Genomic DNA, 15377 nt, shown 5'->3' with positions numbered 1-15377 from the left:
CCAGTTCGAGCCCCCCCTGATTCCCCGATTCCCCGATTCGGGTTGCGGTTTCTGGGGTCCTGATTCGACCGAGAGAGGGAGGAAAGATCTGGGCGGGCGATGGGATCCGCTGCCTTATTGGACTCCGCCGCCGCCGCGACGGCGGTGGGTAACGCTCCAAGCGCCGCCTCCACCGATGACGACTCCTCAAAGTCATCGCCCGGTAAAAGATTTGAACTTTTTCGGTTCTTGTTCGATGGGGTTTCGCGCATTTCGCGTGTTCCATTTAATGTGCCTCTCGCTCCCCCGCTTTTTTCTGTTTCGCGTTCGCCCCCTTTTTTCTGGAAGGGGTGTCATTTAAGGACTTGCTTGATTCTGATTCCCCTTATCGGATTCGGGTGTTGTTCTTGCTTGCATTCCATATGGGTACTTACCAAACTCGCCCAGTTCTCCTGGATGTTTTATGAATTTTCTCCCGGTTTGGTATCTTTTTGAAATCTGGGTTTCGCGTCGCTTCCCCGGCCGAGACGTTTCGTGCTGTTTCGTGTTGTTAAGAGAGTCTCGCTCTCGCTCTCGTTCTCTCTCGCCTCCCTTGACTGGGTTTTCTGAGATTTGCATTTTTTGCTGCTTCTTTTTTGCTGGGGTTCTTTCACTGGGGTTCTTTCACTGGTATCGTTCGTCTTACTTTTGTCATCTTCGTTTTCTTTGGGTTTCTTTGGGTTGATCTTGGTTTTTGATAGTTGGACTGAGTATTTTTGTTTTTTGTTTTTTTTTTCTTTGGTCTTCTTTATCTTACCGTGTTGAGTGTTGAATGGGTTGTGTACTCATAGGGATGGCGAGGAAACAAGGCAAGGAGAAGGCTGCTGTTGGTAATCCTAAGAAGGCATCAACAGCCAACAAGAAGGACAGGAAGCGGAGTTCACCGCAGGATGGTGAAGAAGCTGCCGGTTCCCGCAAGATGCCGAAGCTGGCTGCTGCATGCACGGATTTCAAGGAAAAGTCCGTGCTTATCGATGACAAATCGTCTCTGATCGAGACAAAGAAAGCAAAGTTAGCTGATGAAGAGATTCTGGCGATTGGCCTTACTGCTGGGAGAGAAGAGGGTCGGCCAAATCGGAGACTCACTGAGTTCATTTTGTACAATGAAGAGGGAGTCCTGCAGCCCCTTGAGATGTTGGAAGTTGATGATCTGTTTATCTCGGGTCTGATTTTGCCTCTCGAGGTAAGCGCTGAAAAGGAGAAAGACAAAGAGAATGCTGTAAGGTGCGAAGGGTTTGGACGAATTGAATCATGGTCTATATCCGGTTACGAAGAAGGGTCGCCGGTGATATGGCTTTCGACTGATATTGCTGATTACGACTGCCTCAAACCGCAGCTAGCTACAAGAAATATTACGATCACTTTCTAGAAAAAGCCCGTGCTTGCATGGAGGTCTACAAGAAGCTCTCCAAATCTTCTGGAGGAGATCCTGACTGCGGTCTTGATGAGTTGCTCGCTGGGGTGATACGTGCAATGAGTGGAAGTAAGAGCTTTTCCAACGGATCATCGATCAAAGATTTTCTTATTTCTCAGGGCGACTTCATCTACAACCAACTGATAGGCTTGGATGAGACTTCAAAAGTGATCGTATGTTTATAGAATTGCCTGCTCTAGCTGCTCTTAGAGATGAGTGTAATAAGCATGGCAATTTTGCACAGGCGAAATCGGCATCTTCTGGTAAAGGCATAGTCATTGGTTCAAGATCTATAGATGGAGAGGCAGCAGCTCAGTATGGTTCATCTGCTGGAGGGGCTGAGGAAGATGAGGACGTGAAATTGGCTAAATTGTTGCAAGAAGAAGAATACTGGCAATCAAGGAAACAGAAAAAGAACCAGGGTTCAGCTTCTGGATCATCCAAATTTTACATCAAGATTAATGAAGATGAAATAGCAAATGATTACCCTTTACCTGCTTATTACAAGAATGATGAGCAGGAAACAGATGAATTTATAGTCTTCGACAGTGAACTTGATATGGTTGACATTGATGATCTCCCAAGAAGTATGCTTCATAATTGGTCACTTTATGACTCTGACTCTAGATTGATATCTCTGGAGCTTCTTCCAATGAAATCCTGCGATGATATTGACGTTACAATCTTTGGATCTGGCACAATGACTGCTGATGACGGAAGTGGATTCTGTCTTGAAACGGACACCAATCAATCTTCCCGCTTGGTTCTGGAGCCCAGCACGTGGATGGAATGCCTATCTACCTGAGCGCAATAAAGGAATGGATGATTGAATTCGGATCATCAATGGTTTTCATATCGATTCGAACAGATATGGCTTGGTACTTTGCTGCTAAAATATTCTGCTCGTCTTTCCAGTACTTTTTGTGCACTTGATTTCAGGTTTGCATGTACTTAATGAAGTCACATGAATGCAAATTTAGAGTGCACCTGCCAAGATCGAGGCAAAAGCATATGCATGACACGTGCACGTAATGAGATAGGCGAGATTTGTTTCCATTTTCATAATTTATGAAATCCGAAAATTGAAAGAGCCACTCAGATAAAAGCAGATATTAAAGAGTGAATAAGTATCTACTGACATAAATGCTACACTCCGGAGAATCTATTTCTGTCATGACATATGGAATATGTTTTGATTGCGTACTTCAACTTAGCATTTGATTCTATAGTATGGACATCATGTTATTTAAAATAAGATAATATATCGGTCCCCTTTTTTTGGCAATTTGGCTATGATGGATATATGTAAAATGGGGCCAGATATGGTTAAATTGAAAGCATCATGTAAAGTATGAATTAAACAATTTTCTGTTTGATAGGTAAGTTTTGCGCTGCATTCCAGTGCGGGCGTCAAGGATCGAACCTCTCTTGTGTCCCTGAACCCCCAGAACCCATGCCACTAGGCCAACTACCTAGTGTGAAAACATAAACAGAGTTAAAAAGAATATAAAAGGCTAGGATATGCATAATTGACGTCATTCTAAGTGCATCTCTAGATAGAGACTTCGAGCATTGAAATATGCTAGACTAGGTTTTTGATCTATTAAGAAATATTCTAAGCTTCTTCTGTTTTGGGTATTTGCCCCTTTCCTGACTAGATTTCAATTAAGTTAATGGTATTGTGAAACGGCCTAGCTATATCATGTCTACTTAGTGAGGTAAATGAAATTGGCAGGTGTTTGTCTCTGTGCTTGGCGGGAATCGCACTTGAGTGTGCTTACCTTGCCTAGATAGTCAAAAAGTGCAAATACGTGTTTTACGTCACCTGAGCATTGAACCTATGAGTCCATCAAATTTGTTGGCATTGCATAGAACAACGTACTTTTGACCTAAGAATATACTTTTGTGTCAATGAAGAGAGTATGATGATTTTGTTTTCTCTAAATGTTGAAATCCTTTGGAAAGCGGACTGATGAGGGTTTGATTTGTCTCTGTATATTCAGGTACAGACTCGGAAACCATCAAAGCAGTATGCTTCATGGTATACTCCTGTACTTAAGACAGCAAGGGTTGGAATAAGCATAATTACAATGCTGAAGGAGCAAAGCCGAGTATCAAAACTTTCATTTGCAGATGTCATCAAGAAAGTCTCAGAGTTTGACAATTCTCATCTGGCTTATATTTCTTCTAATCCAGCAGCTGTTGAAAGGTATGTGGTGGTGCACGGTCAAATAATACTGCAACTGTTTGCAGTATATCCTGATGAAAAGATCAAGAAGTGTTCCTTTGTGGTTGGTCTTTCAAAGAAAATGGAGGAGAGACACCACACCAAGTGGCTTGTGAAGAAGAAGAAGATTTTGCTGAAGAACCTGCCAAACTTAAATCCAAGGGGAGCTATGGGACCTGTTTTACCCAAGAGAAAGGCCATGAAGGCGACAACAACCAGGCTTATCACTAGAATATGGGGTGAGTATTACTCCAACTACTCACCAGAGGAAATAAAAGAGGGAACAGGCACAGATGCAAAAGAGGAGGATGACATTGAGGAGCAAGAGGAGAATGAAGAGGATGAGAATGAAGACATATCAGTAAATCCAGAGGAAAGTCCGAAAACTGGTTCCGCACCTAGGCGAAGTAAGCCTTCCTCTACACATAAAGAAGTAAGATGGCATGGGGAGTCCATGGGTCAGACATCTTCAGGTGAAGCTCTGTATAGACAAGCTGTTGTCCATGGTGAAACAATTGCTGTAGGAGATGCAGTAGCCTTGGAAATCGAGGATTTAGATGAGCTTCCTATGCTGTATTATGTGGAATACATGTTTGAAACATCAAGAGGAAGCAAAATGTGCCATGGACGAATGATGAAGCGAGGAACTCAAACCATCCTCGGAAATGCTGCTAATGAGAGAGAGGTATTTCTGGTGAATGAGTGCTCAAACATTGCACTAGCGGATATAAAACAAACTGTTGTGGTACATATTCGTTCAAGACCTTGGGGATACCAATATAGGAAAAGTGATGCTGATGCTGATATGATCGAGCGGACAAAAGCAGAAGAGAGAAAGAAGAAAGGATTGCCACTTGAGTATTACTGTAAAAGCTTGTATTGGCCTGAGAGAGGTGCATTCTTTAGTCTTTCTCGGGATACAATGGGTCTTGGGTCAGAGTTTGCCACTCATGTAAAGTGAGGGAAGTTGAAAACGAGAAGGGAACTTTCAAATTGAATTCATCGAAGAATGGTTTCATCTACAATGGGGTTGACTATCTTGTTCATGATTATGTCTACATAAGCCCCCATTTCTTCACTGAGGAAAGAGTAGAGACCGGAACTTTCAAGAGTGGGAGAAATGTGGGCCTGAAGGCTTACGTAGTATGCCAACTTCTGGAAATAATCTGTCCCAAAGAGTCCAAGAAAAATGAGGCAAACTCTACTCAAATGAAAGTCCGGAGATTTTACCGACCGGAGGATATCTCAACTGAGAAGGCATATTGTTCTGATATCCAGGAGGTGTATCCTTGGTCCCTTTATAGTTGTCAAACCTCTTACATGTTAAATTCTTGATTTCACCATTTGATTTGCATTTCTACTATTATAAGGTACTCTTGCTGTTTAAGAACACATTTAAATTCGTAATTGTTGATTGTAGGTCTACTATAGTGAGGAAATGCAAATATTGAATATTGAGAGCATTGAAGGCAAGTGTGAGGTAAGGAAGAGGAGTGACATCCCATCTTGTGATTCTCCAATGATGTTTCAGCATGTTTTCTACTGTGAACATCTATATGATCCTTCAAAAGGATCACTCAAGCAGGTAATTTGCCTTTCTCCTAGATTCTCCCCAGCAACTTTGATTCATTTTGTAATATAAAAGAACTAATACGGGGTGTTTAGCGGGAGTGTCCTTTACCTGTTTCATTTCTATAAAATTGAAGTAGTAATCACAATCATAGTGGTCAAGTTAAGTTTTTTTTTTTTTTTTTTTTTTTGGGCATTGATCGATTTAAGGTTCCAATCGTGAATCAAAAGATGCATTGTTTGTACCATGAATCTAATTCATGGTAAATGATAAGATTCGCAACAGCTTCAATGGATTGAAGAGGTAGAGTAGCTTACTGAATTAGGTATTAATTTGGAGAATTGATTAGACGATAAGGTATTATTTAAAAGGATCGCATATCATGATTACACTGTCTAATTGATAAGACCCTGGCATACCGATGGTCAATTTATATACTCCCTAAAATGAAGTGATCAAATGTGCTTTCAGTTCTGTAGAAGTACCCATCCCTTCCTTGATGAAGCAGCTGTGTTCATTTCATCCCCCTTCCATTGATCTTATTAGATGCAATTGTTGTTAAATTGAACTCTGACAATAGTGTATAAATATAAAGCAGAGAATGGTCAATTCTCCATTTTTTTTCCCTTTGATGGTTAGCATGTCTATGGTATCTCTTTGTGTTCAAACGTAACCAAAATAAGGTTTCAGCCTCAAGTACACTGTTCAATCTTAAACTAAAGATGCTTAACTTAGGATAATGATGAGTTTAGTTCTTGAGTCTTTAAAACATCAAATCTTAGGTAGGCAATAAAAGTTAGACCTAATAGAGGTTTATTTGGCTAATTCTAGAATTAATTAACCATCAATTGAAACTTGAATGAGAAACAAATCATGACAATATCCTGACCTTATTGCATGATAATTACACAATTTGGGTAGAATGGACTTGTATATGAATCTAATAGAATTTGTACAATCTGAATCATAAGTCCCATGATTGTAGCAACATCAATTGTGATTATGGACTTTCCCTTTATTCCTTTTCCTTTTCTTGGGTTGGCATGATGGATCCTGTAAGTAAGTAAAAGGTGGAGGCGCAAGATAATAATTCTCTCTATTCTTTGTTGATAGTTGCCAAGTCACATTAAACTCAAGTATTCGGGTCGGATTGGATACTGATGCTGCATCTAGAAAGAGAAAAGGGAAGTCCAAGGAAGGAGAGACTGATTTGGAATCGGAGAAACAGAGGGAAACATCTCAAGGGAACAATTTGGCCACATTAGACATTTTTGCTGGTTGTGGAGGCTTATCAGAGGGACTGCAACGATCCGGTAACTTCTCTTCATAGCTTTTGGTGATCATCTTACTTGTCTATGCACAAGTCAGCAGTGACTTGTCTATTCTGACTTGGGAAATCTCCAATATGCAGGAATTTCGACCACAAAATGGGCAATAGAGTATGAAGAGCCTGCTGCAGATGCATTCAAGCTCAATCATCCAGAGTCGTTGATGTTTGTCAATAACTGTAATGTAATCCTGAGGTAGGCACAATCTTTAGGAAGTTTTTTCTCTCATACAACCAAGGAACCATCCAATTGTAACTGTTCTGAGCTTGAAGAGAATGCTAATGCAGGGCCATAATGCAAAAGTGTGGGGACATTGATGACTGCATTTCAACCCCTGAAGCAGCAGAGCTCGCAGCATCTTTAGATGAGAAGGAGAAAAGTAACTTACCTTTGCCGGGGCAAGTAGATTTTATCAATGGAGGACCTCCCTGTCAGGTTATCTTTATCTTTCCTGCATGCTATCCCTACTCTCTATGGTTTGTTATCATGACTCAGACGCATGCTGAGACCAATTAATGTTCCTACCAGGGTTTTTCTGGAATGAATAGATTCAACCAAAGCACATGGAGTAAAGTTCAATGCGAGATGATACTAGCATTCTTATCATTTGCTGATTACTTTAGGCCCAGATACTTCCTCTTGGAGAATGTGAGGAATTTTGTGTCCTTCAATAAAGGGCAAACATTTCGCTTGACTCTCGCATCCCTCCTTGAGATGGGGTATCAGGTAGAATCTTGGTAGTCTGCTGAAAAGGCAAATAGCTGTCAGAGAATTTCTTTTCTTTTTCATTTTTCTGAAAGATTTGTTAACTTTTGCACATGAATATTTGTTCCAGAGAGACATTAATGTGCATGCATACACATTATCTTTTTAGGTGAGGTTTGGCATTCTGGAGGCTGGAGCATATGGAGTTTCTCAGTCTCGAAGAGAGCATTCATATGGGCAGCCTCTCCAGAAGACGTTCTTCCAGAGTGGCCAGAGCCCATGCATGTCTTTGCTGCTCCTGAGCTGAAAATCACATTGTCAGAGAATTTGCAGTATGCTGCTGTTCGAAGCACTGCCAATGGAGCTCCTTTCCGTGCAATGACTGTCAGGGATACAATTGGAGATCTACCAGCTGTAATAAATGGAGCATCTCAGATAAATATGGAGGTAATATTGCAGATTAAGAATGTTGTGTCAAATCTTACCAGATAGGTTAACCTTGCTATATACTTTTCCTCTGTGCAGTATCAAAATGATCCTGTCTCATGGTTCCAGAAGAAAATAAGAGGAAACATGGCAGTTTTGACTGATCATATATCTAAAGAAATGAACGAGCTGAATTTAATCAGATGTCAGAAAATTCCAAAGCGGCCAGGTGCTGATTGGCGTGACCTTCCGGAAGAAAAGGTAGATACCAATTTTTTAAAATTTTTTTTTGGTGGCTATGATAAATAATATGCTATGCGTGATGCAACTAATATTCAACTGTTTATTGTCCTCTAATTAAATGCAGGTTAAATTGTCAAATGGACAAGTTGTTGATTTGATACCATGGTGCCTTCCAAATACAGCTAATCGGCACAACCAGTGGAAGGGGCTGTTTGGAAGATTGGACTGGGAGGGGAACTTTCCAACTTCCATCACAGATCCTCAGCCAATGGGAAAGGTTGGGATGTGTTTTCACCCTGATCAGGACAGGATTCTTACAGTTCGTGAATGTGCCAGATCTCAGGTAAAAAAGTCAATTTCTTCTCTCTGCATTGCCTCTCATGTCTATTATCATCTTCCTTTCCTTGACTTGGAGCAAGGATTATGATGTAGTTTGAAGTACAAAAAGGGATCATGTATAGCTTCAGTGTCTGCTGATTTGGATGAAGTAAGAGAAACATATCATGCTTTTCTGATTTGCAGCTTTTTTCACCTCCTTGAATGGATTGTTACCCTCCTTTGCTAATGTTGGAATCTGTCTGGTATCTGGTGTATGGATACAAAACTGAGTTGTCTTGTTAATGTTACTTGAAAGGGGACTGCATAAAAGGAACCATTTTATGTAAACACCACAGTGGAATGTGGAATTAAGGACAAATTTAACAATCCACAGAGATTGTTTTTTTTTTTTTTTTTGGTAAAAGGTAAGTATATATTGAGCTTTGAACCAAATTTACAGAGATTGTTCAATCTCACTCAACGCAAAAATTGATTGATGCATGGGTTTAAAAAGGGTGACACTCCTTTCCCTTATCACTTTTATGTACTTTGGGTAGCCAATGCTAATTTGCTTCTGTTTTATTCTTTATATCTTAGATTTATGATTGTCAAGTTATCATCTAAATCGTCCAGTGGAATGCTAGTTACCAGAATTGTGAACTGCATAAACTAACAAATTACAGAGGCTTGCAGAGATAAATAATTAATATTGAATTCAATGCGGATGATGTGCTATGTATTTTCCTAATGACAAACTAATTTTTGCTGATGGATGAAACTTGAACTTCTCAAATTGTAATTTTCTCATCTCCCTCCTCTCTGTCTACTTGTGTGACTTCCTGTTTGATTCTGGGGTGATTTTGTCGAGGATTTTGGTGATGTAAATTCATAAGCTATATCTTCATTCTTTTGAACGTTTATTGAGAAAGAACTTCTCCTTCAGCAAGTTAGCAAGGGTTAAGGGCATCTGGTTCAATAGGTTTGGCATGGCAAACAAGTTGCGCAGGCTGTTCAATCAGTGAACTGAATCTAGAATTGAATATGATTTGGATGTTCAGACTCTGGAGTAATAAATTCGCGACAAGATTGCCCTACTACTAAAATGACAAAACCATTAAGACCTTGAATAGCATCTTGTTGGGAATTGTGCCCTGACTATGGATCTAATTTGATCGTATATGAATTCTCATTATTGTATGATTCTTGCAGGTATCCTGTTCACACCTAGTCAAAAAATGTTCTGTATGAATTGCATTGTATTTTAGACCATGGATTACAGTCTAATAGACCATAATTCTATTCTCAATTAGGCAAGAGATTGCATTAAAGGTGAATTACAGTCTAATAGACCATAATTCTATTCTCAATTAGGCAAGAGCTTGCATTAAAGGTGACTTTTCACTTAGGTAATGGTTCACACTGTAGTACTTCGACTCTTTGAACTGCTATATGGCATTACTACTTCTGCATATGTTACTTGCGATGGTAGTTGATGGAATCATGCATACCAAAAGGCAGTTATTTACTCTTAATGGTAGCTGTATGAATGTCTAATTTTAATGTATTGTCAATGCAGGGCTTCCGTGACTCCTATCTGTTTGCTGGACACATTCAGCACAGGCACAGGCAGATTGGTAATGCTGTTCCGCCACCGCTGGCATATGCACTTGGAAGAAAACTCAAGGAAGCTATGGACAGCAAGAGGGTTTAATTTGGAGATCGGGTGGGCATTAAAACGAGCGAATTCACATTCCCAGATTTCTCTCTATTTTGACAGAACAGGCACAGAGCAACTGAAGAAAATTTGCTGATGGGCAAACGGAGTGTTCAGGCCTTTGATCCTTATTGTCTTGAGTATCATGTGCAGGGATTGCATTCCTGAATTGGGAGAAGTCTCATCAAACAGAAAATCAAAAACAAGACCGGCTTGAGTTGCTGTACAGAGAATTTGCTTCCTATTATATACAAACTAGGGACATGCGCGAGGGATTCATCTATGTTGCTGATGATCATGTAGGAGAACCTGCTTTGTACATTAGATTAGCTGTGGTCGCGTAGATCATTCTGGTTATAAGAAGTTTTGGCTTTTACAAAATTAGCTCTTTTACCAATGGTTGTCTTTTCTAGAATGTGAAGTAGAAATCGATCGAAAGACAACAGCGTGCAGGTTGGCTCGGGCAATGGTGAAGCAGCTCCAGGTTTGCGTAGTTTTCAGGTAGAAATTGCCGCAGCTGAAACCTAATCAGTACCCAGTCACTGAACCCATCTCTGGTATTATCATCTTTTGTCTGCGTACAACATGCTAAAAGACCCTTTATTGTCAGCCAAAGAAAAAGTACAACGGATTCCAAGTGCTTCATAGATCATCAATTTGTGAGGAAAATAAACATGCGCATCTCGATCGATATGTCTATGTACATATATAATTGGGCTTGGTCTGGCCCATCTCAGCTGCACGAGATTTGGGCACGCCTAGCTGGCCACCCAACCGTCAATCAGGTCTATCGACGCTAGGACAACAGCTTCCGAGTTTAGGTCAACAACCGTGAGCCAAACTGAATAAGTTGACTCATAGGTTCTCATCTACCATCAATTACTTGCACTTCCGGCTGCATCAATTAATGACTACTACTTCCCTCTGAGAGCGTTTGTTCACATTAATAGCTATAGCCCAGATAACTAGACTTTATATATCACCCGTCACGATCGAGTTGTAATAACTTTTCCGAAAATACTCTGATCCTCTTTCCTTTTAAGCTTATTTAAAGTGTTATTTTCTATAACTTTTTGCAACTCAATGTAATAGCAACCGCATTAATTGAATTGGAAATTTTTTTTTTTTTTTTTTTTTTTTTTCGATCTCTACTCTATTCCTACTCTACACTCACTGCGACTGCGCCCGCCTCGGGCGTGGGAGTCGCAACCCACTCTCAAACTTACGCGTCCCTACCCCCGAGAGGCGGATTAACCCCGCACCTCCCCTTCCATGCCGGAAGGTGGCCACGGCGAACCCCCGGTTATCAATTGGAAATTGAAAATAGCCATTTCCATCTATTCCTTCACAACCTAATAATCCGTACGTTACGTTGCAACAGTGTTCTAATCCCTATAAGAATTCAATTAAAATGTTCTTTCCAGTTCTTTATTTGACTTTGCTGTTCCGTTCTTTGTTAGGAAATAGGGGGATGGCTTGCATTTGGAAATGAAGAGATCGCTTGCTTAATCAATCTTCGTTCTCATGGTTTTCTCAGTGACTACCATCTGTTTGCTAGAAACATTCTGGATATGGGGAGTTTTTTGCTCTTTTTTTTTTTTTTGTTATATGATTGGTCTTACCGTATTTCTACTCTATTTTTCACTCAAACTTTTTGCTTTTGCTTAACCTCCTAGCAGAGCGTGGGAGTTGAAACTCACACATGAAATTAAATCGTCCCTACCCGAACCTCTAAAAAGTGGGAATTCGAAGCCCTCATCTCCCCATGAGAAGGGATCGAAAGACAACAGCGTGCAGGCTGGTTCAGGCAAAAGTTGAATCAGCTCTGGATTCTCGGAGCTTTTGTGGAGAAATTGCTGCAGCTGAAACCAAAGTATCATCTTTGTCTGCATACAACATGCTAAAAGACCCTTTATAGTCAGCCAACAAATTCCAACCGCCTCATAGATCATCAATTTGTCGGGAAAATCGCTCTGCGCCATTTATTCCGTGCCGCCCTTTGCTTCACCATTAATTCGGGTTACACACGGAGTCTGAGTCGATCTTCGGGGCTAGTTTGATGAAACCCAGGCCAAGGCAAGGCATTCACATGTTCACGACAATTGACTCAGCAATTCATTTCGTTTAATCAAAGAGGAACACAAGTGAAAGCAGGGAATTCTCTCGGGTGGGCGCGCCCGAGAGCACGCCGCGCCATATTCGTCCATTCAAGTCAATTATTGGGCACCTCCACGGCGATCTGACTCGGGTGAACGAGAATGCCGTGCTCCTGGAATTACATCTCAAAGTAATTTTACGAAATTAATGATGGATTAGAGGAGGGTAATTGGTGGCATGAGAAAAAAGGGAGCTGACGGGAAGTCAAACCACCACATCATCTGACAAAACAAACGGGAAGTCAAACCACCACATCATCTGACAAAACAAACTCTAGTTTATTCAATCGCCATCGGTGCCCATGTTGGCCATAACGAAAAAATACAAAAAAATCTAACCGAAACCGGCTGCCCTAGAACCACCCGATCCGTTTCCTGATTCTAATCTTTGGAGGTTGGTTTCCAGGTTTCAGGTCAGGATCCGATTGCCCCGACTCTAAACAACACATTTCCTAGCCATGATTTCTCAATAGATTAAAAAGATTTGTTTTGTGGAGAGATGATTATTGTCACGACCAACCCCGGCACATGCACATCCCTTAATGGTCGATTTTAAATTTGCAACATCCCATGAATTGTTGTCGACCCATTCATTTATTTTGCATATGCGGAAACGTAAAACAATCTCCATACAACAAAATAGTGGGATAGAAATGTAGGATATTATTTTTCACAAACCACACTTACAACATTATCGCATTTATGTAAATAGATCAGTTTAACTTTGATTACCCATTAACTAAGCTTCTATTTATAAAACTTGGGTTTACTACTACAATACCATACTTCTCAATATCTCGGGGGTGAGCTGTCACCCTACATCCAGTCTTGACGGAAAACCCGTCATTACTTGGAAGGAGATAGCGAGAGTCCTATTCCTCCTTTATCGCGACCGGCTGTACACGATCCAGCCTTTCTCCATTTAGGGACCTGAAAATGTTAGCCCATTAAGGGGTGAGATCACATCTCAGCGAGTAAATCCCTAATTCCAGATTAGGAGAAGGGTACATCCTGCATGCAATCTAATTACGTTTCTCATATTTTCTTAATACTAGTGCTTTCTTGCATGTTAGTGTAAATCAAATCATGCATAAAATATTGAGATCATATATCATTAGAATATTTTTAACGTATACATATGTAAGAACATAAATGTCACATAATTGCACGGGCCCCAATTATCAGACTAAACCATTGTAGTACGTCCCATACCGCACCACACAGTTCCGTCTTTTAATTAGGTCCCTCACTTTCACCCATTTATGTGTCACAATTGATTTCAATGCACACAGATAACAATCTTCCGGCATCACTGGGCATCGCCTTGCACCGTCGAGCGCGGCATCGTCTACATCTAAATGGCATTCCATATAGGAGCATCGGTCCAAATTTCCATCCATTGCGACCGGCATCCGTTGACGTGGGCATTCCCAAGGAGCATCGTCCGGCTCAAAGGCACGTGACGGAATCATATCGTGAATGCGTATGATCGATGTCACATTTCAATAATCAATTATATACAGCATCCACAGTATCAATTGAGCAATTTTGTAGCAAGAATACTTCAAAAAAACCATACATTCTTACGCTCCCCCAAATTCGAAATCAGAATCCCACTCGTATGAGCTCGAAAAATTCTCAAATTTGGACACATGTTAGAAAACATATAAACAAACATTTTTCATGAAGACACCGATATCCAGATCCTTCTGGATTCGGCCCAGAAATTCTTTCTATCCATCACAAAAATCGGGTCCAGTTCCAAAGAGCCAAACCTATCGAAATTAGTTCGTTTTTGGGTCGAAATCTGCTTCGTTTGACTTGAAATTTAAGTATGTTAAACTAAAAGTTATAACGAACAACTTTCATGAAGGAACCGATTGGAAATTCGACCTCTAAAGGTTATTAACAGCCCTCAGAATCATAATAGGTCATGGGTTACAAAACTGTCCGATTACTGTTATGAGGATGACCTCATTAAAATCGTCATCTTTTAAATTTCTAAAAATTAAGAGAAAAATATATGTTATTATTTAAGATGTTCAAAACATTTCTTCATAATAAAATCCTTTCAAAATCGCAACACAAAGTTGTCTACAAAATTAGCAAAACATACACGTTCTAGAAACTGTTTCAGTAATCAGCTATTGTTCTAGTTCGAATATTCCACCACGACTTTTGTTTTGCTCTCTAAACCTTATCTAAGCTTTTCTATGTCTATTATAACGTTCCTAACCAACATCTATCCATATATAACGTCATCTACATATTTTTAACTTGTACAAATTCCTAATAGAGGTACTCAACCCCTAGTCCAGATTTAGAAGACAACTCACCTAATCACAGCTAACGGCGGCTCTTGTTGGTGGTTGGACAGCAACATAGAGACCAGCCTTGATTCTCTTGGTGATGGTGTTGAGCTGAAACCGCAGCAGATTGTGCTGTGGTATGATGGCAACAGCAACACACAAACTTATAAATTTTTCGGTAGAGGAAACTAAATATGGAGTTTGGTCGGTTGTGCGGTTCTTGTGCGGGTGAGGGGAGTTTTTCCTCACTGAAACTATACGACTTATATATGAAACCATGGTGGTAGGCGGCCGACGTTTATGTGGGTCCAAGAATTTTTGGTAATGTCACGTTCACGCCTTGTTTTGTTTTGTCTCTTAGTTTTCAGTTTGTCATTCAAGAGGGAGCATAAATGGAAGTATCACGTTTAAGGGAAGATAAAGCAATGGTTTGTACGTTGAAAGAGACAAAGGAAAAGAATAAAATAAGAGGAAGAAAGGGAAAGGTGGAAGTTGTTGTGTAAAATACAGCAGAGACTTCCATGTGTGAGAAAAGGGTGGGAAATGAGAGTGGAAATTGCTTGGGAAGTTTCATTGAAGTTTCCTTCAGTTTTTGGCCTAATTTTCCATGGAAATTTTGGCCACCCATCACCATCATAGGTCCCACAAAGTTTTTCCAACGTTGTTTCTTCCAATTGAGATGAAAGAAAATGTTGGAATCCATGTGAACTGCTGAATCCGAATTTTGAAGTTGATTCTCGTGACTTTTTCCCATGGAGATTGAGTTCCTTTCCCTATCAAGTGGTCCCTCTGTCTTTCCAAGTCAATCTCCTTTAAATGTCAAGAAAATTGAGGTGAAATTGTAGGAGAGAGGGATTCATACGAATTTCCTTTTTGAGAAGACTTCTCTTCTTTATTTAATTACCAATCTAACATCCAATTCAATAGGGTCAAGTCCTTTAGTAACCAC

The 15377-nt window shown here is 40.3% G+C and overlaps 1 protein-coding gene across 1 annotated transcript; it reads left to right on the top strand.

The window, feature by feature from the left end:
• Positions 1–61: 61 nt before the first annotated feature.
• On the top strand, positions 62–10360 carry LOC104418005 (DNA (cytosine-5)-methyltransferase 1). Its single transcript, XM_039302086.1, is given in 18 exon segments — positions 62–202; positions 810–1349; positions 1352–1597; positions 1600–2190; positions 2193–2317; positions 3442–4594; positions 4597–4940; positions 5080–5244; positions 6343–6371; positions 6373–6542; positions 6641–6752; positions 6845–6992; positions 7086–7283; positions 7432–7477; positions 7480–7709; positions 7788–7949; positions 8056–8274; positions 9826–10360. Coding segments are annotated over 18 exon segments (4716 nt in total). The 5' UTR covers positions 62–99; the 3' UTR covers positions 9961–10360.
• Positions 10361–15377: the final 5017 nt, after the last annotated feature.

The sequence above is a fragment of the Eucalyptus grandis genome, chromosome 9, assembly GCF_016545825.1.
Source record: "Eucalyptus grandis isolate ANBG69807.140 chromosome 9, ASM1654582v1, whole genome shotgun sequence".
Classification (NCBI taxonomy): Eukaryota; Viridiplantae; Streptophyta; class Magnoliopsida; order Myrtales; family Myrtaceae; genus Eucalyptus; species Eucalyptus grandis.
Note: the sequence above shows the minus strand (reverse complement) of the source record. Positions and strands in the feature narration are given on the sequence as shown.